Source organism: Protomyctophum bolini (assembly GCF_963924005.1).
Source record: "Protomyctophum bolini genome assembly, chromosome: 9".
NCBI classification, from domain to species: Eukaryota; Metazoa; Chordata; class Actinopteri; order Myctophiformes; family Myctophidae; genus Protomyctophum; species Protomyctophum bolini.
The window spans coordinates 25,727,308-25,751,298 of NC_137870.1; the positions used below are offsets into that span (position 1 = coordinate 25,727,308).

The 23,991-nt window shown below is 39.8% G+C and overlaps 3 protein-coding genes across 3 annotated transcripts; 2 read left to right on the forward strand and 1 right to left on the reverse strand.

Annotated features, from left to right (window-relative positions):
• Window positions 1–4,342: 4,342 nt before the first annotated feature.
• On the forward strand, window positions 4,343–4,771 carry thrsp (thyroid hormone responsive; the record flags this gene model as incomplete). The annotated part of the gene is made up of 1 exon (XM_080771912.1): window positions 4,343–4,771. Exon 1 carries the CDS (start codon window positions 4,367–4,369, stop codon window positions 4,769–4,771), a length of 405 nt encoding a protein of 134 aa, XP_080628038.1. The 5' UTR covers window positions 4,343–4,366.
• A 1,581-nt stretch (window positions 4,772–6,352) lies between these two features.
• ndufc2 (NADH:ubiquinone oxidoreductase subunit C2) lies at window positions 6,353–8,386 on the reverse strand. Its single transcript, XM_080771529.1, has 3 exons — window positions 8,148–8,386; window positions 7,708–7,851; window positions 6,353–6,519 (listed from the first exon to the last, which is right to left on the reverse strand). The coding sequence occupies exons 1-3, from the start codon at window positions 8,284–8,286 to the stop codon at window positions 6,470–6,472; spliced, it is 333 nt and encodes a 110-aa protein (XP_080627655.1). The 5' UTR covers window positions 8,287–8,386; the 3' UTR covers window positions 6,353–6,469.
• A 1,694-nt stretch (window positions 8,387–10,080) lies between these two features.
• Window positions 10,081–23,440, forward strand: rab30 (RAB30, member RAS oncogene family). Its single transcript, XM_080773128.1, has 5 exons — window positions 10,081–10,265; window positions 16,659–16,757; window positions 18,097–18,180; window positions 18,386–18,569; window positions 18,886–23,440. Exons 2-5 carry the CDS (start codon window positions 16,665–16,667, stop codon window positions 19,134–19,136), a joined length of 612 nt encoding a protein of 203 aa, XP_080629254.1. The 5' UTR covers window positions 10,081–10,265; window positions 16,659–16,664; the 3' UTR covers window positions 19,137–23,440.
• Window positions 23,441–23,991: the final 551 nt, after the last annotated feature.

Sequence of the window (23,991 nt, forward strand, 5' to 3'; positions counted from 1 at the left end):
CAGAAGCAGTGACGTAGACTCCGTGGGGGCGGCGGGGCTCGAGGAATAAGGGCCGATTCATACTCCTATTTTAGAGCCGAATAAAAGTCGGTTTGGCTCTGTAGAGCCTACAATGTGACATCATTTGAGGTTCGGTGGGGCGGGTACCGTCCTAAAGTCGTCTCTTCGGTGCTACTGAAAATTTCTGACGAGCCGAAATCATTTCGGCACTACAGCGCCGAAACAGCGGTAAAATAGGAGTATGAATCGGCCCTTAGACCTGAATATATCATTACTCTATGGAATATTCGCCTCGGTCCGTCCCGTTTGTACCGCGCCAGATCGTGCCGCGACCGCAATTCTCTCTTTGCATTGACTTTGTATGTAATCGCGCCACTCTAACCATCCAAGTCTGAACGCACCTTAACACCTCTTTTGTCCTGGCCAGGGGGCCGGGGGTTGGTGGGGGGTGGACCTTGTTGCCTGTGCACTTGTACACCAGCCAAAATTCTCACACGCACAGAATACAAAACTCTGATGCTGGCATTCAAAGCAACCAAAGGCATGGCTCCCCCATATCTCACAAGTATGATCATACCCTACAAACCCTCCCGTGCACTCAGATCAGCCAACGCAGGGAAGCTGGAGGTACCTTCACTAAAAACGCCGGGACAACGCTCCACACGTCCCAAACTCTTCTCCCTTCTGGCTCCAAAACTATGGAATGCACTTGCCATCACAGTCAGAACTGCAGCCTCACTCCCAATCTTCCGCCGTAGTCTGAAAACCCACCTCTTCAGACTCCACCATGGCCCGTAGCACTTGCCCTAGCCTAGCCCCTTAGATATATTTTATGTCGACTTGGATAGTATTTTAGACAGACTTATAGCTCGTTACGTAGACAGCACTAGAATTGTAGTCATAGCACTTTATAGTACACATGTATATTGTATAATATATAATATAGTATAGTATGTATAGTTGACATAGATACTCCACTGTTACGTTCTTAGCTTATACACGATTTATGATAACTACTTTTTATATATGTGATGTATGACACGCTTTGTTTTTGCTTAAATGTAAGTCGCTCTGGATCAAGAGCGTCTGCTAAATGCCTAAATTGTAAATTGTAATGCAGATCAGGCATTCAAATGCTAATCTGGTGGCTTGTTTTCACCTGCCAGGTAGGGTATGCATAGTAGGCCTACTGTACAATATGCTACTTGTACACAATGAGGTGTAGCCAGATGACTCAGTGCAATCATGGCATTTAAACATGCTCTTCTGTTTATAATCTAAACACTAACACGTTTAAAAAGTGTTACACATACCTTAGGGTGGTTCTATTCCTTTGGCTAACCTTTTATTGCAACAGTTCACAAATCTTACTGCTGTGTTCGCATTGTTGTATTTCTCCCATTAGACATTGGAGTTTTTTGTAATTGGTCATGTTTTCAAACTCACTTTGGGTGTGTGCAATCTGTGGGAAGTATGCGTACCCTTTAGGTATCTGATACCTATAGGTAAGGCAGGTGAATAGAAAGTGTAGCTCCGTTTGCACCATATGTTGTGTACCAATTAAGACCCAGATTATATCCCCATGCTGGCTGTGGAAATGGAATGCCTTTACAGGGTGAAGCAGCTAATGTGGCCTGGGAAAGGGAACTATGGAACTCTGCTGAAACTGTTACCCCTGTGACACAACTCCAGATAAGCGGATGAAGATGGATGAACTTTTGTTAAAACACATTGACATGTTGCCTTAAAAATCATTACAATCTACTTTATAAAAAACATGCTTCCTTGTCGTATTTATTACCCAAAGTAGAATATGTCACATTATTGTCACAAGATAGTCATTCTGGCATTCTACAACCCATTTTGGGTGGGAACCCCTTTTGGTGTATTGTCACAGCATATATGTTTGGTGTCATTTGGGTAATAGTAATAGTTATAGTAAAAATGGCAAATACGTGCAAGATATAGCACATGATGACATGATTAAATGGGCACATTTCCTAATAATGATGACTCAATCAGGCAAGCTTCTGCTTCACCCTTCACCACTTAATTCACCCTTCTTGAAATTCTATCTCCCTTTTCTCCCAGTAATTCTGACAACATTGACACACTTCCACGGAACAGTGCACAAAAGGTTTAGTGCACTGTTCCATGGAAGAAAATACAAACTCTTCACTTTGCTACATTACTAAATGCATGGTCAGGGACCACATGCAATACCTTCACGGACCACCTGTTGAAAACCCCTGACATACAAGGCAACAGGCAAACAGTGACATAGGCCAGGGATACTCAAATAGATTTACCTGTGGGCCACATTACAAAAATGGCAAGGGGCCAGGGGCCAGTAGATAAAATTACGACATTAATGATACTTGATAACTTCTCTCTTTCAATTGCTTTATTTTCGCAAAATGTATCAAAGTACAATGTGCATGCACACAATATGTAAATAAATAAATGTGTTACATTTTCTTGCATAAACACAAAGAGCTGTTTCCATAACTGCACAAATTATTGCACATAACATGAGTAGCTGTTATAATAACATAATAACATGAATAGCTCTTTGCCTGCCTGCCTGCCTGCCTGCCTGCCTGTCTGTCTGTCTGTCCATGAGTAGTTATTTGTCTGTCTGTCAATGAGTAGCTGTCTTACTGTCTGCCTGTCTATGAGTAGCTGTCTGCCTGCCTGTCTATGAGTAGCTGTCTGTCTGACTGCCTGTCCAATTGTCCATGAGTAGCTGTCTGTCTGCCTGTCTGAGTAGCTGTCTGCCTGCCTGCCTAATTGTCCATGAGTAGCTGTCTGTCTGCCTGTCTATGAGTAGCTGTCTGCCTGCCTGCCTAATTGTCCATGAGTAGCTGTCTGTCTGCCTGTCTATGAGTAGCTGTCTGCCTTCCTGCCTGTCCAATTGTCCATGAATAGCTGTCTGTCTGTCTATGAGTAGCTGTCTGCCTGCCTGCCCAATTGTCTATGAGTAGCTGTCTGTCTGTCTATGAGTAGCTGTCTGCCTTCCTGCCTGTCCAATTGTCCATGAGTAGCTGTCTGTCTGTCTATGAGTAGCTGTCTGCCTTCCTGCCTGTCAAATTGTCCATGAGTAGCTGTCTGCCTGCCTGTCCAATTCTCCATGAGTAGCTGTCTGTCTGCCTGTCTATGAGTAGCTGTCTGACTGCCTGCCTGTCCAATTATCCATGAGTAGCTGTCTGTCTGCCTGTCTATGAGTAGCTGTCTGCCTGCCTGCCAGCCAGCAAGTTGGTTAACAGAAAATAAATTGTTATGGCTGAGTAAAATAAAATACAATAAACACAATTTGCCTGAAAATAGATTACCCAGCTATGACCTTTTTCATGAAAAAAAATGAGTAGCGATATGGCTGACTGAGTAAAATAAAACAATCTACCTGAAAATAGATAGCTATTAGCTAGCTATAGATAGCTATTTTTATTTCATTTTCCAGATTCTTTTTTCTTCTTTTTTTTAGATTTTCATTGGTGGGCCAGTCATAATGGTCCCGCGAGATTGACACGTTCTATGCAGAAGTTTAAAGCATTAGAAAGTTTGCCACAAGGTGCTCTCTCTTTACATTTCCCTATAAACCCCTCTCTCACGCACACATCCATGCACGCATCCACACACTCACACTTTACCAATGTATTTATGTCCACATAAGAGATACAAATATTAGTACCGTAAACAATGACAGTCAGCAAATCCTGGACAAATACGTGCACCCTTGCACTCACACAATTAAATGCTTCGGTATTAAGGTGACCTGCATGATTATCTTTACACAGTACACACTACACTACACAGACAAGATAAGAGATAAGAGCAAAAGTCTGTGAGATAGGCTGCCATTTCAAACAAAGTTGGCCTTGGTTTGGGCTCTCTCTCTCTCACTACTTATAATCACATTGTTTTGATCCCACGTTTTAAATGACAGTGCACTGAGTGGAGTATGCTTGCTTGCATGCACCTGCACCTGAAATCACCCCATTAATTTAGGCATATACTGTAAATGTTTTGTACATAAGGTTAATAATCCAACTGCACATGGTTTGGTGGACTTTCAGACATAGTCTGTCACCCACTGAGGGTGAAATTACTGCAGGTTGTGAAAATCAAATAAAGATAAGAACTTGACTCTATATAGCACCCAGCATGTAAGAACTTGACTCTACATAGCACCCAGCATGTTCCCAAATGGATCAGCCCACAGCAGTTACGCAAGAGAAATGATCATCAGGCTCATCGTATAAATTCACCGGTTCCTCTCCCTGAGGCTTTGCACTGCACACGGCATTCCAGCGGCCACCACACCATCATCACAGCAGCCAGCCAAGCCCAAGTCCAACCAGAAACCATGCAGTCCGCCGACGCCAACTTCAGCAGAAGCAGCCTCAGCCTGATCCTGTCACTGAGCAGATACAATGACGCCGTTCACGACATGGAGCACACCGTCCTCCTCCCGAGCCTCCTGCGTGACGTGGCCCCTGACGAGGCGGCAGACGAGTCCTCCAAGGACCTGTACGACAGCTACCTGATGCTGAAGTCCATCAGGACCACAATGGAGTGCGGACTCGTGGCCCAGGAGGGCCACCGCAGCAAGATCACGAGCGATCTGAACAAGAGCCTGGAGCCACTGCTGATGGAGACAGACCCTGAAGCCCTGTTCCAGTTCCACCTGAGAGGACTGTTCTCTGTGATGAACAGCCTCACCAAGAAGACTCACAGCCTCACCAATAAATACATCGACATTATTGGATGAGCTCAAGGACATTGCTTTTCACATGATGTGCTGTGTGCGTGGACATTAAAGGAAACCCCAAGTTTGATGTTACGAAATGTATAATACGAGTCGCAAGTGATGTCTCTCTTTGTTGAATAAAAGTGCAGTGACTACATTTCCAGTTGTTAATTGCAATAATTATTAACATTTAAGGCAATGATGCAATTTTAGTACATTACTATGATGAGACAGCTATTGATATTTATGTGGGAATCTTGATTAACACCAAACCCAGGCAAGTTCACTGCTAACAGACTAAGTACAATGTCGTGTTTTTGTCATGTCAATTTACTGTAAATAATTCAACCCTTATAACAGAATGGGTTCATGTAGGCTTGATTTGACACTTGAGAGAACTGCCCGTTTTGTAGCTGATAAATGGACGTAATGGACGTGTTAAAAATTGGTGACCCACCTAAAAATGTATGGATTTAGAGCTGGAGAGACCTATGTTACTGAACTCTGCAACATGATTACCAACAAAAAAGTTTGTTTTCACCCTAAACAAAATCTCATCTCATCTCAAAACAAAAGCACCTTTAGCATTCACTTTACATTTGAATTTGATAGATTTTTGTTATACCTGTACTTGTCTTATAGCCATAATGGTTCCTAAAACACAAGATGCAGTTTCACCAAATATCTGATACTATACAGACAGACAGGATTTGCACAACTCTATTAGAAACAAATCACCTCTGCTTGATATATCCAGAAACTGTACACACATATAAAACACGTGTGATTAGGGCTATTTTAAGCTACTAACTTTCTTTATCTGATCTCGTTCTTACAGTATATGACCTGATATCATCTTGCACGGGTTAGAGGTAAATGGGCTTGACTTGGCAGAAGAACAGTGGGATTTTTGTAAGGGTCAATAATACTTCATGTGCTCGTTTTAGTAGTTCAATGTATTACACAGGGGTTTTTTATGTTACAAAAGCTAGACTATTAGCAGCCTTTTTCCAGGGACGGGCACCCGGCAACCCATGTCTGTTCTTGTCCCAAGTTAGCCGAGTTCATTTCAAGTTGCTTTTTCGACACACTATAGGCAAAGCCCTAAATATCAACTTAGAACCCTGTCCCTTGGTAGCCATCTTTGGGGTGCCCCACACAGGTCTGCTAGTTTCTCCAAGAAGGATCAGACGTAGTATCTTTCGCCTCACCCACAAATGTATTCTCCTACACTGGAAAACAAATGGGCTAAATTAGGCCATAGCAACCCAAATGTGATCGAGTCGTCACATTTGGGTGTGGCCGTTTTTAGCCCAAGAAGTGTTTTTCGTGCAAAATTAATGCTTGGAATGGATTCAGAATCATGAAACCCCTAGTTTGACACATTACATGCCATTTACCATAGTCCACAATTTATATACCGTAATACTCTATTTTTATTTGGATGACCCTAAGGATCACAAAAAACCTTGAACCGATTACCTTTGCAATTTATATATTTATCTACTTTTTCGTATTTTTTCTTGGCTTATGTTCAGTCTGTGTTTTATTATGTCTCAGTTTAAATTTTAACATTGTGAGACTTATCAGTGACAATAAGACTTTGGGTAAAAGTATTTAATTTATTATGTACATGACAGTTTTACACAATACGTGACAAAGCCTTCACAAACGTGACACAGCAGACAGATGGTCCTCTGTTACGGCAGCCACTAATGGTTAGCGTATGGGATGGAAAGGCTCCACAATCTCTGCAAACGTCTTCTTCTCTGGAGATTGAAAAGATGATAACAATTTGATTACACAATACACACCAAATAGATAAATATCCTTTCTGATTGGTCCATGTTCTGATTGCTCCATGACACCATGTTCTTGCCAGAAAATTGCTGTAACTTTTATCTAAATTTATTACAGCAGACTGACTGGCTAATATTGATACAAAAGGTACAAAGAGAAGTCCAGCGTGCTTCAGCCGGCTGAAGGTAGAAGGGCTCGCCCATCCTGGGCTGGCCAGTGGCCACTGCAAACAAGTGCTTTGCACTTTAACTATTTGAGCTTGGACAATGTGCAGCATTATGTATGGACTTGCAGAGAAGCGTGCACCATGCAGCCCGGTAATGACTTTTGGTCAGTCATCTTTTTCAGTAAAAGGGATACGCCTGTGTAATGTTATACCGTCCAACCGATACAATACAATTATCAAAACTATGTAATTACTAATGAAAAGCTTAACTACTGGTTGAAATAAAAGCAAAGCTAGTACAAACATTATGCACGTTATAAAACGTTAAGACTCATTGCTTTCATGAGTGTAATTTGGGAATGTTATTGCTTTTGAACTTGTGAACTGTGTGGCCTGGTATTCCTAAAGTAACCCAATGCTTAAAGTTAAACCTAACCTTAACCTCAGTAAAACTACACCTAAACCTAACCCTATACCTAAACTTAACCCCAGTAAAACTATGCCTAACCCTAAACTTATTTCTAACACATAATAATAATAATACAAGAACCGCGGTCGGCGGAAAAAACAATCAAGGGCGAAATGGATTATGGGCGACCGTACCCGTCCTGATACCATTGTATTTCACTATACACCAAATCTCATTGGTGAAAATTGTAGATCTAGATGAGCATGTAGATCGTTTTTTCAGAAAATGCACCTATTGTCACAGTTCGGATATAATGACAGGGTCAGGGTCAGAACAATTCCATCAATTACTTTTTTGATTAATCAAATAATTGAGAAGTGCATATTTTTTATGTATCAATTAATTGATTAATCACTGAAGCCCTATTTTATACTTTGTGTTGTGCACAGATACTGAAAATAGCTGATCGTCTAGATCGTCTAATCATGCCACACAATATGGGATCAATCAATTATATTCAATGCTGCGGTCAAGATTCATCAAAGCAGATAAAAGAAGAAGATATCTCCAGTAAAAAGGCACCTTTCACTGCAAATTCCTCAGCGTGAAGTTTCATATATTCGATCATGTCCCGGTCAAGTCTGGCATAGGTGTAATTTTCATATTTTGTAATATGGTAGCCAATGAACCATCCAATCGTTACTAGCAGGAACTGTCGATGTGCACCTGCAAAAACAGAGGCAGATTGTCAGATGATATGCAATGAAGTATATTTAAAGCTTCTGTCACATTACACTGATTACAGTACAACAACGTCAACATTCAAACACTATACAGGCAGGCCAGGGCATCATTAAGTCATGTTGCCGGCCGACACACACACACACACACACAACATTGAAATATTTATTAACAGTTTGCAGAATGACAGTACATTTCCAGCACAGACTCAATACAAAGACTGTTAACTGTGAGTGTGTAGACGCAGACGGCGATGCTAAACAGCATGCTAACGCGCTAACCTGACTTCAGCGGTGGTCTCTGGTTGATGGAATTCTGGAGCATCGCCGAGGCCCAGCCGACCACTCCAAGCCACACGGACGTCCTGTTCAAGATGCCCGGGGGAGGGAGGCTCTTCCCCTCGTCTGGTATCAGCCCCATGGTGGTCCGAGCTGTATTTTATTTAGCCCTCGTACTTCTGTTCCTCACCTCTATTTACGAAGGAAAGGAAGTCACCAAGGGCACGGAGTGCAACCTGGAATAAAGCCCGGACCAGTGTTGCCAGATCTTGCGACATGAAATTAACAAGCAGATCTACAAACAATCTTTCAAGCCGTTTTTTTTAAACAAACACAAAACAGTGGGGTTCCGTCCTTGACATGAAAATGTTTGAGAACCACCGGTTAGGAAACAAGTACTAATGAGAAACTACACTTTAACAAAAATACATCGCACCTGGAGGCTGGGACGTATCCTAGGAGATGAGCAGACTTATGACACCAGCACATCAGGTTATGAACTTATGATAGACAATAACGGATAGTAATGCTTAATGTTATTATACAGAGTGCTCCTGAGTTGACGTTAAGGTCATCGCCGTTTCGGGTCTCTTACAAACAACTACTAATTATTTACAAGCAATTTTGGAGGAAAACAAGCCCAAAGTCTCTTATAATACGCGGACATGGCAACGCTGGCACGGAGTGCAACCTGGAATAACGCCCGGACTAAACATTCACTGGCCCCGCTAGTTCCACTCTCTATGTCGTCATTTTCTTGCTATCCAATATAAAGAATAAAAACAATAAATAGAATAGAAATTAATATAAACAATTAATAAAATACAAACGTCCGTTCAAAGGTGAGAGGCCTCGTTTTCAACTCAGTGTATTAGTATGATCAGTCTTCAAGAACCCTGCCCCGGCCCCACTATTAAAAAAAACGACCCTGTCAAAATTCCATGGTCTTCTTTTTCTCAAGTTTAGTCTTCCATGTTTCTATGGCCTATTATATTGTGTTGTGCAAATTATTCTTATTGCTTATTATTGCCTTCCTGCTTGGTCATGCTTGGTCTTTTATACTTATTATTACTTGCGCAAGCAGAGCGTGCAAGTAATGTTTTTCATCAGGTGCTACGATGTATGTCCCGTAGCAGCATATGACGTGAAGAAGATATGTACCAATGCCAGGGTATCATTGGCTTTCGATGGTGACCTGCCATATCAAGCACAAATGAATCATTACGTCATATGCTGCCACGGGACATACGCATCAAACGACCCAAGTAACCACAGTATACCACTAATCAACTTACAAATTACATATACATATATACTACATAGAGGCATTTCCTTTAATCCACCCGACACTGAAACATAGCTTTATTATGTCACCATTGAGAGCCAGTTATACCAGTTATACCCTGGCATTGGTACATATCTTCATCACGTCATATGCTGCTATGGGACATACGCATCAAACAACCCAAGTAACCACAGTATCCCACTAAACAACTTACAAATTACATATATATATATACCGACACTGAAACATATATCTTTATTACGTCACCATTGAAGTCCTCCTGGCACAATAGTACTTGCACGCTCTGCTTGCGCACTAGTAGGCCATACTTGGGTGCAACAAGCAAGTATAGGCACTCAACAGAGTGCAGTTCTAGTTATTATTATTACAATTATTATTATTATCATTATCATTATCATTATTATTATCATTATTATTATTATTATTATTATTATTATTATTATTATTATTATTATTATTATTATTATTATTATTATTATTATTATTATTATTATTGAAAGCTTGTAGATTGCCATCGGCTATTACGCTGCCATAGACCTTAGTTTGCTCATTTCTCCAAATCTGGCAACACTGGTGGTAATGCATGACATCATTGAAGCGCAGTCCTCTCAGAGCTGCTGCTGAGGATAGGTCTATATAGACATAGAGGATATAGAATTTTCTGAATTATAGATAAATATAATAGAGACTAGAGGATATAATGTCCTGGCCAGCAGCAGCTGCCGTGCACCAGATTAAAGAAGCACTTTGATAATCTATGCATCCCAAGTAGAAGTGTGTGTCGTCGGGGGGGATCACATCATCCCCATGTCTTGGTAAGTGAATGTCATCATTATTAAAGTGGGATCGCTTCATATTATTTTCTGCATGCATCTTGTGGCCAAAATGGCACACGGCTGTGGTGGTAGCTTTTATTGCTAGTTGTTGCTAGCTTCGTTTCTATTCCCTCCTCCTCCTAATAGGTTGGAAATGCAACACTGGCTACAGCCGAATTTAAGTAAGTACGGTACTGTTGTCTGTTGTTGTCGCTTGCCGACAAGAACAGATCTGCAAGCTCGTAGCTGATCCGCAGCGATATCCCCATCGTGCGATTAAGTAGATTAAAATGTATAGGCTATTATCAGTTTATAACGCTGCAACAAGCTTCAAATGAAATGGGCCCCCGGTGATCAATAATTCTGATCGCTGAGTTATGCTTTTGCAGAGATCGAGTGTGTATCATGTATTTTCTTCTTCACAACAGTCGAAACCACCCCTGTGTTGTCCGTGGACCGTGGAATGCATGAACGTCACTTGCAGAAAAAGAGCCTACTTTGCTTTGGGGGGTTTAATTCAGGGGAAATGGATTGAATTCATCTTATTTTTCCAAAATGCATTAGCCGCCCTACTCTCTGACTGTCATTCTCGTTGGCCTACTCTGTTTTGGCCAATGAGGACAATGCATCACACGTATGAATAGTCATCAGTTGCAGGGGAGATAACAGTTTATTAAAGGACCAGCTATAGCTTTATTAGAGAACAGAACGTTTGATTTATTGGAACCATTAGAAGTCCGAGGCCTAGATGTGACCTCTCCAAATACTGAACATCACCATGGTACCAAGAAAGTATTTCACCCTGTCTTAGCATAGTGGCCTGTTTAAGAAAACTTTTAAAACATTGTTCTGCACCTTGTGACCACAGTTTCTAAAATGACAGAGGTTTTATTTTAACTTGTAGGCCAGCAGGAATGTTGAATGTATGGACTGCATTTTCCAGTCTTATCTATTTAGGATGGTAGACCTATTAGTGGACATTATACTATATTATTATAGCCTACTATAAAACCATACAGTAGCCTATGTATAGGCCTGAGTACAGGTGAAACTAGATAATGTGCCCCTCGGGGCACAGGTCTCCACTATCCACCAGGGTCCAGGGCAGGTCAGGTTTTGGCCTCCTGGTGGCGCTAATAGGCCAATGTGAAAAGGGTGCCATTTCTTCTTCACCCTTTGTCAAGTCCCGCTTCCTGTGGTTGTGCCCCTCTTCGCACCCATTGGTTGCCGTTTCGTAGTTGGACAAAAATCCTCTTTCTCCATCCACTACCATTGAAATAACATGTTTTTCAGTTGCTTCATATTGATATTCTGTGCACTCAATTATTATTTTAAACTTGGTGTCAGTAAAAAGGAACATCACAGTTGCAGCACGGTGACTGGGCATATCATGTTTGTTTTTTGTTTTTTTCCAATAAAGATGTTTTAGCAAATTCAACATAAACAAGGCGGAACCAGGGCAGAACAAGGTAGAAAGAGCCTGCTGGTTAGTCAGTCAGGGACCAATCAGAAGGCTGACAAAGGCAAAACCCACCTGTTGGTCAATGTGAAAAGGTTGGGATATATTCCTGAGCCTACTATAGGAAAGTCTGTGAAAGATTTAACGTAAATTGCATCCTGCGTTCTTGATTTGAGGCTTTTTGTTCAAAACGGGCCAATCCTGCAAACTTTGAAAGCCAATGTTAGCCCATTAGGATGGAATATGAAATATCGGACAGATCAGTCTTGAACACATGACTATAGAGATAGTGTGTAACAATTTGCGGGATTTTTGGACAGAATCTGGAGGAGTAATATAAAAAAAGTCGGCCTCCTAGTAGCGCTCTAACAGGCTGTTCTGGATAATTTGGGGCAGAGGTTCATCGTTGGCATCTAGGGAGTGTGTGTGTGCAAAATTTGGCATTCGACCGGGTTAACGACAGAATATACTATATTTATTACATGTGTAAGGAATGCATGTTTTCTATACATTGTGTCCCTATTTTGGAATTTTCATAGGCGAAGATTAAAAAAAATATAGGACATAGCAGATCACAACGATCACAATACGGCACGCCGGGATGTAATGCGTTGTGAGACTGAAGAGCAGGTATTTTGGTGTGTGACACAGTTGTATGAAATATAGAGCTTGAGTGTCACAGTTACTTATATACCATTCACAGAGGCTATACCCATATTTTAACGTGAATATATAGCATTGATATGTATCATGTAAGAGATGTGTAGCTTATAGGGCTGGTTATTTGTGAAAAATACAGTTTCAAATATATAAAATTCTATCGAGTAACGCTGCCTTAGAATAAATATTGATATCAACTCAGTACAATATTGTATGAAGCTTATATTATCACTTCTCAAAAACCTGAGAACATTATGCAAGGAACATATTTTGTACCTGGGCCCTCAAATTATGGCTGTGCTAAGAATAAAAGATAGAGCAAATTGTCGGCACTCCTTGCCGATGCATGTATCAATAAGCCAAGAAATGCTGTATGTGTGACGCAGTTTTGAAAATAATTATGTGTGTGAGACAGAGACTCAGACATACAATGTGATTGTTGTAACAAATGACAAAAAATACAAGAGATACAGAAAATGCCAAGCTAAATACTTGAAATCACTTAAACCAATTTGTTGACTGGATTCCTCAGGGGTCTCTATACTTCTTACTTTTCCCCCTACACCAAATATCCTAGATGAAATAGCTGATCTACAAGCTCACAATGTGTCACAACCAGTGGTGTCATGCTCGTAGAACGTTTTACCTGAGGCGCACGTAGCCTATACGGTAAGCATGCACACTTACAGCAGTAGGCTATTGCTCCAGTAGGCTACTGCTGCTGTGAGGTGTTCTGCACACAAGAAGAATGGTGTATATCTATTCTACGTCCGAGCATAGACATGGTAACGCCCCGCCTGTCTCTGATTGGCCTACCGACACTGCCCGTCTTGCCTGTCCTCCGAGATGCAAGGGTACTCCGTGGTGGGAAATAATAAGTACAAGAGAATGGCAACACGTGACATTAACTTGTAACTTTCATTTTTGTAGAAGAGGCAAACTAATGTTGTTTGTGCCGTTTGCTTTGATTGAATAATTGATTGAACACGTATGTACTATGATTTATGATTTGGCTGTGTTCTAAATTAAAGTGTTAGTTAGTGTTGATTATCGTGTATCAATCTAATTATAGTAAACTAATACTATTATACTAAAAAAGATAAAGATCAAGGTATTAATCTAATTATAGTAAACTAATACTGTTATACTAAAAAAGATAAAGATCAAGGGAAAAGAGACCTTTTTACAGTACAATAATGTTGCAAGTTTACACACTATTTGTTTGCCTCTTCTACAAAAATAAAAGTTACTGTTGTGCGTGCCAAGCTGTCATTCTATATCGTACTTATATCGTATTATTTATTTATTTCCCACCACTGAGTAACCTCACGGCATCTATCTATCTGGACTATCCAGCATTTATTTTCCACCTCGGAGGAAACTCTGGTAAGGCCGGCAGTGTCGGTAGGCCAATTAGAGGCAGGCCGGGTGTTACCATGTCTATGCTCGGACGTAGAAAAGATATACGCAGAAGAATGCCTCCTCTTCCATCAAAGAAGTGATTCATTCGTCCAAAGCAAACTTTTTAGTTTCGCTATAGTGTGCAGTAAAGATGTTTGTCTGATTATTTTAAGTCTACTTTTGTGTTTGTGTCTAAAACTCTCATACACTATTTAACAATATAGGCTTATAAGCTATATCAGCTGTTCTGTGTGCATGCCGTGATGCGCACATGCACACGCGTGCGCACGTGACATCATTAAAATGCTGTGGTACCAGTAAAAAAATCACACCTGTGTGAACCAAGTGGTGCAATTCCCCCCCCCCTCTCTCTCTCTCTCTCTCTCATTAGAGACACAGCACTACCCCTCTCTCTGTTTCTGGCGCCCCCTTCTGGTATGAATAAGTAACATACTCAGGCTCAAAGACACACACAGGTACACAGGTGGACAAAGCTGGATGTAGAAGTGGTTGCACCACTTAAAAAACACCATGACACCACTGGTCACAACACCAATCTCTTTAGTGAAAATAGCCGATCTAGGAGCTCACAACGTGTCGCAACGTGAGCCGCTGTGAGCTTGTATATCTGATATGCTATTTATGCTGAAAGTTCGCCTTTTATGACATGCCCAGAAACTGGACGCTATAGGGTTAAAGTGGGTAAGTGTGCACATTTATTGCAGGGGTCAACACTTACTCATTAAACCTACACATTTATTGTAGGGGTCAACTCTTACTCATTAAACCCACACATTTATTGTAGGGGTCAACTCTTACTCATTAAACCCACACATTTATTGTAGGGGTCAACTCTTACTCATTAAACCTGCACATTTATCGCAGGGGTCAACCCTTACTCATTAAACCTGCACATTTTACCCCTGCGATGAATGTGCAGACTTAATGAGCACTCCACTGTCTTTATGGGTCATCTATTTGAAGTATTCAGGCATATGGCTCTGATAAATATGTCCTATGTATCTATAATCTAAGAGCAGATTTTGGTTATGTCCCGATCTGTGTTTCTCAACCAGTGGGCCATGAGAGATGTTCAAAGAACCTTTAATCATATTATGTTTATTTAATAATGGACCCAGACTTCATGGTCAATACAAAATTTGAGACCCGTGAAACCAGTTGAAAGCCATAGTTTTTGTTTGCTATTTCGAGCCCCTGTAGATTGGGCCTCCATGTTCACTTGATTAGACTAATTCAAACATAAATCATTCAGGCACAATCAAACGCTTGACTGTCTAAAACCCACACAGTTTCCCTGCATCCAAGAGCTAAGGACTCATGGTGCCACTTTTCACCCACTTTTCACCCTTGCTATCTTTTGTTTCCTATTTGTGAAGTGAAGGCTATTAATGACAGCATTTTGGCTAATCTGCATTATCTCAAGGCATTGCCCGGCGGCTTGCGGCAATTCAGGAGGACATACGTCACTACTGACAGTCACATTTCTCACCTTTATTTATACTCGGAATACAGTTACAATACATACTGTCATACTATCATGTCTTTACTGTGTAACATTCATTTTTGTAGTACAAGAGGAATGCTGAAAAATGAATGCTGCAGGGTATTAGCAAATAACAAGTGCTTGATGAAACTCAGTCAGATACAACATTTATTAACGGTAAAATACATGTTGGGGGCTGACACAAAAATCGTGTTTTAATGTTGTCAAAAACACATTTATGTGAAATGGCTTTTGTGGACAAATTACCAGTGAAAGATGATTAAAATTTGTTTTTTATAGAGCATATTGTCTTGTATTTCCCAGTTTTGAAAGGACCTTGAGCTACATGTATATCTCAAGGTCACTCAGGAATGTGCTTCATTTGTTTTAAACAGGCTGTAAAATGACGACTTTATTTAATTGGTGTAGGTAATTATTTAAATCTCTCAAAACACATAGCCGGAAGCTGTAGCAGAGTAAGGGTCCCCAGTGGCCTACATGATTTTGGGCCCGGGGTCCCTAGATCAGTGGTTTTTGGCTAAATAACATTTTTCATCCATTGCTCCCCTGAATTACATTGTTACTTTATAGCACCTTTTTGTTATGTTAAAAGGATAGTCTGTCACCAGGAAAACTGGAGAGAATATTAGTTTCCATTATAGGACAGACTGAAAATAACTTTTATATTTGGAATTAAACTCCAGCATTCTATCCTATTCAGGGGGGAACATTCACCAAAAATAGACTATCTACAGTTTAACTCAGGTCTGTTTTACTAGAGGGTCTAAAACGGTTAAACTGAAGTGACATTGATAAATTCCAAATATTCTGAGGCAACCCTGGACTTGCGTCAAGGCACTCTAGGGTGCCGACCCACTTTGAGAAATCCTGCCCCAGATGGCAGTAGAGTGACAATTGAATTAGATTTTTATTACAAAAAAGAAAGAAAATGAAAATACCATAACTGCATCAAAAGTCATCAACAAACTATAGCCTACTATAAAACTGGTATGCTATTTTTGTATGCTATTTAAGTAGTCTTGCTGCTATTTGCTATTTGCCCCAAAGTGACGGCAAAGAAAATGCTGATATTTGCTTTATACCCTATATAACATAACGACACAATGTGACTTAGCTCTGTTTACAAAATGCTGTACGTCCTCCTACTGTATACTTTCCCCATTTTCAACAGTTTTCTCATGCCAATAAAGCTCTTTTGAATTGAAATTACAAAATGTGATTTCAAGCTGGTCAAACATTGGCCAAATTGTCAAATAATATAAGAAGGGGCAAAATTTGTAATAAAAAAACAAAAGCAATTTTTTTACTGAGCCTCTGCTTCTCCCATTATTTTCTTTCCCATCAACAGTTTAGCATGAGCATGGAAGATTATGACTACCTGTTCAAGATCGTACTGATAGGAAATGCTGGCGTTGGGAAGACCTGTCTCGTCAGGCGCTTTACTCAGGTATGTATAAGAAATGTCTTGAACGTTTTTTAGGCCAAGGACGTTTTTCAGGCCAAGGACCCCTTAGCTGAGAGAGCAGGGACCCCCCCCCCCACACACACACACACACACACACACACACACACACACACACACACACACACTACATATTGAATTACATTGTGTTGTAGATTACACTTTTTCATTTCATTAGTGTTGTGTAGCCTAAATTAAATGTTTTTTGTTTGTTTACACATATTTTCTATAAATATTCATGTTAATCTGTCTTTCAGACATTTAACCACTTGAACCCTCAATACTTAGTAGTAAACTTGACCTTTGGTTCTGTGCTTGGTCTGTTCTTTTCCCTCTACACCAAACCTCTTTGATGAAAATAGCAGATCGACATGTAAATCACATGAAACCAATTAAAACGTGTTAAGATTAATCAACATTTCCACTTGGGTGGAAACAATTTATCTTTAAAAATCGATTATATATCTTTTCAAAATATAAAACAATAATATTTGGAGATCTACATGTTCACACACATCGCTATTTTCACAATTTGTAATTATTATACAAAGTATATTGGGCTTAAGTGTGTAAGAAAATGTTGCCCATCCTGTTTTTTCTTTTTTTTTTGGAAATTCCAGGGTTTTAACTGCAGCCAGGTTTAAATTGGTTTATGAGAAGGCTAGAATGAAAACCATCTGTATTCCAGTGCCAATGGTGGAAGAAGTACTCAAATGTATTACTTAATAGTATCAATACTTGTACAATGTAGGGATACTCTGTTACAGGTAAAAGTCTTTGAAGAGCTTGTGGATTGGCTATTTTCAAATGTCTGAAATGTGTTGATTAGAGCCTAATCCGAATAGTTAAAGAACCGGAGTTACTTTAACCTACCGTTTTGTTGTGATGACGTACGTAGCAACAAAAGTACTGCGATGACAGCAATGGTACAAAAACTGGTAAAAAAAATAATAAAAAAGATACATAATAGTAATCATATAGTTATTTGGTTTTGGCCAATAATTTCCCATTCGGTGAATCCCTACTATGAAGTAACTATTAACTAATGTGAGTAAAAAGTACAATATTTGTCTCTGAGATGTAGTGGAGTAGAAGTAAAAGTATTAGAATTTGGACATACAAGTACATACAAGTAAAAGTACCTCACAATTGTACTCAAGTACAGTACTTTTAAGTACCTGTACTTAGTTACTTTACACCACTGAGAATGAAAACCATCTGTACACTAGCTGGGCCCCCATGACCGGAGCTGAGATCTGAGTCAATTACACTGAGGACCTCTCAAAAGTATACATGGATAATTGTTTGTGTTTTGTATTTTAAGGGTCTATTCCCGCCAGGACAAGGGGCTACCATTGGAGTTGATTTCATGATAAAAACTGTTGAGATCAAAGGGTTAAAAGTCAAGGTAGGTAGAGTTTCTAATTATATATGATTGTGTTGTTATTAGTTCACAGTTTAAGTTCTGCTATGTCGGAAAACTAAGCGAAACTTTCATGTAACTACTTGTGAGATGAAACATGACAACAACATTGCACTAGCATTAGTTTTCTTTTAACTTCTCTTGGAAACAGTGTGTGGATGGCAAATTTCCTTTTTAATTTGATTTACAGCTGCAAATATGGGACACAGCTGGACAGGAGCGGTTTCGATCCATTACTCAGAGTTATTACCGTAGTGCCAATGCCCTCATCCTTACCTATGACATCACCTGTGAAGACTCCTTCAGATGCCTTCCGGAATGGCTGAAGGAGATTGAGCAGTACGCAAACAACCAAGTGGTGACTATATTAGTCGGTGAGTAGGGGTGCATCTAATCTATTTAATAAATCCCAGTAGATGTTTCTTGACATGGTATAGAGAAGTAGTTCTCAACCTGTTGTTCTCGGAGGTACTCTGCTTATTATGAAAAAACGCACACACGCACACACACCTAGCAAGGAGTTAGCTAGGTTGGGATTATACTTCAGTGTAGGTAGACTGTATTACGAGTTGGATTGATAGCATTGATTGCATTGAGAACACAGGTAGAGATAGTGAAATAGAATAAAAGTGTCTTTATTTAGCTGACAATAACAAAACACAGCCTCACCACGTTTAATCTTGCTCACAGGTAATAAAATCGATCTTGCTGAGAAGAGAGAGGTTCACAGGCAGAGGGCAGAGGACTTTGCGGATTCTCAAAGCATGCTGTACCTGGAGACCTCGGCCAAAGAGTCCGACAACGTGGAGAAACTCTTCCTTGACCTGGCTTGTGAATTAATTCGAGAGGCCAAGCAGAACACGCTGGACAACAATGACACTGCCCCCATGCCTGGCGAGGGTAAAACCATCAGTTACTTGAGCTGCTGCAGCCTCAATTAGAGAGGAGCTCAGTACTGCTCACTCAGTCTTAACAGCCATGGTAACTGGGAGGCCATTGACTGGGGAGGCTAGTGGGCCTCCATCCTTATGTGCTGGCATATAGCCACCTTTTAGTATCTTCATTCTTCACTTGGTCCAGTGTGTCTCAACCTTTGTCTTTTTATTGACCCTCCAGTTTCATAATTATGCATTAGGCACAGACCCCCATTTAATACCATTTTATCTCTGGGACCCCAATCCGCACTGTAGAATCCTCAGTGTTAATTTAACTCAGAGAGTTAAATTGCATTTGGTTCCGTTTGCACACTCTGAGTTACAGACCTGTAAGGGTCAATTGTGTTCCTAAACTATCAATCATTTAGCCGGGAACCCCCTCAAGGACCCCTGGGGGCCCAAAGTCCCCATGTTGAGAACCAATGACTTAGTCCCATGCCTTTTTAAAACTTCCACTGTTGAAGTTAGTGAGTCAGCCTTAGCTTGGCCTTCCAGGATACTAATATATTTGATGGAAAGATTTAAAGCTGCTGCCATTTGGAGAGCAAAGTACAGCTGGCTTCTTTTTGGCCGCTTGATGCATCCAGGGACTCTCACATTTATGTGTTATGAAGAAGCTCAACCGATTTGTATTGACTATTTTGTCCATTTCATATGACATGGCAGTAAGTAACTCCCTGGTTAATTCATGAATACTTGACGTTTCACCAGCAGCGTTACATTATGTCAGTAAAATCTCTTTCAAGGGGCTGCACAGTGCACACACTGCATAACATTATGGTTCGATAGTCATAGTACGCTCTCACAAATTTCAAATGCTTCCACCTATATTGGAAGCACTGAAAAATGCATATAAAGTAAAGCAGGGCGTCTCCCACTCACTCCCGTTTTAGCCTTTGCGATCATGTAAACAACTCTTGTCGAAAATCTCATTAATCGAAGCCTATCTAGCTTGCTCCTTAGCAGAAAAGGACATTCAAACGTTTTAACATGTATTTTCGTCAACGGAAAAAAATCACAAACGGATGACATGAATGGCATTCCCTGTCAGAACTTTTTGCGAGGCGGAGTTGACTCTGTAGCAATCTAAGATTGTGGTAGAGTTGTCAACTTGTCTGACTTGAGAGAATAGCAGTGGTGGACAGACAGTAACGAAGTATATCCGTCGGGAGGAAACTTCTTTATCTCCATATTTTAAATGAATGCCCTACTTGATCATACTACACTACAGCATCACACAAAAGCATTTGCTACTTTTGAACTTGAATCGTGAAAAGTGACAGTTTTGGACATATGCGGTTTCTACCAGACGTAAACGATATTTACTTGACTACTGTAAAAAAAATGACCTGTACTTTACTTGAGAAAGGTACAGTTACTTTACTAAAACACAAATATTGTACTTTTGACTCCACTACATTTTTAGGTTGGAAAGGTAAAGTACTTCTTCTTCTTTTATTATTTTTTACATGTAAGACTTATTTCAAATATAGTAGTTATATAGTGGCAAATGGGCTTTTAATTTGTACTTTGGAATACTTAAGTACCGGTATATTTAAAACCATTAACCTTTTAACTCAAATTTGACAGAGTAACTTACACTACATTTTTTGACCAGAAGTATATCTATACTTAGCCAATCTATACTTTGATACAAGTAGCCTACTGGCGTTTTGTACGTTGTCCACCACTGCTAGATAGTCATCTATTGTGTGAAAGTTAATGGTTAGTTAAGGGTAACAATGTGTTTACATTGTCAACTTGCCAGAATGTGAACCCAGACATTTTGTGTACCCTAACGTTTTATGTTAGAAATATTGAGTATGGGTCCCCAGCATTTAGAAACTGCCGGATGCTAACTTACGTATGTTGGGCATTTCTCATAATTAGCATAATAAGCTGGGCTACCATTAACGACCTATATAAGGCAACATCTTCTACATTTCATTATGCTTTAAGTAGCATGTGACGGGTCAAACTAGGGGTTTTTCATGATTCTGAATCCATTGCAAGCATTAGTTTTGCACGAAAAACACTCTTTGGGCTAAATTTGGCCATGGCCACTTGCCCAAATGTGTCAAACTGCATTGCATCATCAGTAATTACGGCTATGGACGTTTTTAGGCGAACATCATAACTCCTAACATAACTACAGTGGATTTTACTGAAACAAAAACTTTACAGATTGAAAGAGGGTAATTCAAACTTTCAGTACAGCTGCAATGTTGGTGAGTTTGACGTTGTTTAATACAATTCGATTTATTTTCTGTTTGGATGAATGGTCTGTCAATGGGAAGTTGCACCTAGTTAGCACCTTGCTGGCAAGATGGCTGCGGTCTGAATATGTCAATACGTCAATGCGTATAATATATATCTAGCGTGCGGCCGAGAGTAGGCATGGTAACGCCCCTCCTGCCTCTGATTGGCCTACCGACACTGCCCATCTCGACTGTCCGAGATGCGAGGTTACTCCGTGGTGGGAAATAATACAAGAGAATGACAGCTTGGCATGCGCGACAGAATGCAGCCTTGTAACTAACTTGTAAGTTTTATTTTTGTAGAAGACTAACTAATATTGTTTATTTCGTTTGCTTTGATTGAATAATTGAACACACGTGAGCGTTGTACTATGATTTGATTTGGGTGTGTTCTAAATGAAGTATTAGTGTTTATTATCGTGTATCTAATTATAGTAAACTAATACTATTATACTAAAAAGGATAAAGGGATCTTTTTACAGTACAATAATGTTTCGCATTTACACATACAAATAAATTACACAATAATCAACACAAACACTTAATTTAGAACACACCCACATCAAATCATATTACGGCGTACATGTTCAATCAATTATTCCATCAAAGCAAACGGCATAAACAATATTAGTTTGCCTCTTCTACAAAAATAAAACTCACAAGTTACAGGCAGTTCTCTTGTGTTATTTTTCCACCACCTCGCAGCAGAGATCAGACTATCCAGCATAGTTATATCCACCTCAGTGGACAGTCGAGACGGGCAGTGTCGGTAGGCCAATCAGAGGCAGGCGGGGCGTTACCTGCATGCCTATGCTCAGCCGCACACTAGATATACGCATCATCAATGGGCTGACAAGTAGACTATTATGTAGAAATTACCAACTTTGCAACTGAGATAACAAGAGATCCATTTCATATTACAAACATAATCATTTTGACCTTTTTCGATGCCAATCTACTTTTTAACATTCTTAATGATCATATTTGGTCCCATAACTTCCTTGCGCCTGCCTGTTATTACAGACTGTGAATTTTTGTTGTACACAGCGAAATCCAGTGTTCATTTATTTCTGAAAGTGCAAGAATTGTTCATTTTTACACGTTCAAGTTAAGTTTAGACTTCTGATTTTACTGTGTACCTGCTGCTACAATACATGGTTTTGTTTTTGTCCTACAAACTCACAACATAAACGCTCATTAAAAGACTACCTTAAAACAGTATTCTGTAACATTTATGATGACAGCGATGATGATGATGATGATTTATTTAGATATGTGAGGATATCTATGTCATGTGACATCAGAAATGTAACATGTGTTATTGTACTTATAATGGAGAATATTACATTACTCATAGGCTCATACTACAGAGTTGATACAATCTGAAACAGGTGAATATGTCTTTTAAACAGTCAATCATTATAATATTAATCTATTGACTTTTCTATTCAGAATCCAACTCTTATCCATGTTAGAAGAGTATGTTACTGCTTTTGTTATTGATGCTGCCTAGCCATGAAATTGTAACACTTTTTTGTTTTGTTTGAATGCATATGTTCTATTCATAATATGACTATTATGTTTTTTTTCCTGTGAACTTTATTCATTATTCAGCATGTTCTGCCATAATCTTAATGTCTAACTTTATTTGCTATATACCTGCCATACTTGTAATCTACTGTATTGCACAATGCCATACTTCACACCTAATTTGTAGTTTTTTATTCTGGCTTTTTGTTGTATAGGCTTGTATTTTTTGTCTTGGCACTTTGCTTTTATATTGGTAATATTATTATTGTTTTTTTTTCATTAATCTCTTTGTGAAGTCAGTTGTGGATTGTTTTTTGTGTGTTTATTTGTTTGTTATTTGCATTTCACTATAGATTTATTCATGATTTACTCATTGTTAAGACCTTATTGTCTCATTTTTCAACATGTGCGTGTTGAAATGTGGGAAATTAATTGAAAACACTAGCAGGATATTGTATTTTTTCCCCTTTTATTATGTGTACAAAATAATACCTAAAAAAACCTCTACTCTGCCTAACATTGAATTAAATAATGACACTAAAAAACTGTCCTGTTTTGAAATCATTCAAACGCAAACTTTATAAGGATCTCTATTTTGAAGATATCAGAGCTCAGTGGTATGAGCTGGCGGTAGGGCTGTCCAGGCCACCGCCCCGGTGGTTCAGAATCCATTCTCTTCGGATCAAATAGTAACCTCAGCAAGGCAGATGGCTTCTTGGTTAGAGTGGGTGACAACATTATCACACGAAAAGATGAAATTACCTAACTAGGTTCCATCCTGGAGGCCAATCTTTCCGGTGATAAAATGGCCACCAACGTAATCAAAAAAGTCAATCAAAGAACAAGATTCCTTTACAGGATCTCCTCACTGGTCAACAAAAACACATTGAAGACCTTAACAGGAGCCCTCGTACAAGGTTTCTTTGACTATGCATCCACCTCTTGGTACCACAGCACCTCAAAGGCCCTTAAAACAAGGCTCCAGACCTCCCAAAACAAACTGGTCAGGCTCCTACTTGGCCTCACCCCCCGAACCCACCTCACCCCTGCCCACTTTGACAGGCTGGGATGGC

Bases quoted from the DNA above. Each gene is read 5' to 3' on its own strand.
- ndufc2 (XM_080771529.1), bottom strand. From the start codon at position 8,286: ATGGGGCTGATACCAGACGAGGGGAAGAGCCTCCCTCCCCCGGGCATC. The intron at 7,852-8,147 runs GTTAGCGCGTTA...CTGTTTTTGCAG, and splicing joins GAGACCACCGCTGAAGTCAG to GTGCACATCGACAGTTCCTG. The intron at 6,520-7,707 runs GTGCCTTTTTAC...TTCAATCTCCAG, and splicing joins TGAGGAATTTGCAGTGAAAG to AGAAGAAGACGTTTGCAGAG.
- rab30 (XM_080773128.1), top strand. From the start codon at position 16,665: ATGAGCATGGAAGATTATGACTACCTGTTCAAGATCGTACTGATAGGA. The intron at 16,758-18,096 runs GTATGTATAAGA...TTGTATTTTAAG, and splicing joins TCGTCAGGCGCTTTACTCAG to GGTCTATTCCCGCCAGGACA. The intron at 18,181-18,385 runs GTAGGTAGAGTT...TTTGATTTACAG, and splicing joins TCAAAGGGTTAAAAGTCAAG to CTGCAAATATGGGACACAGC.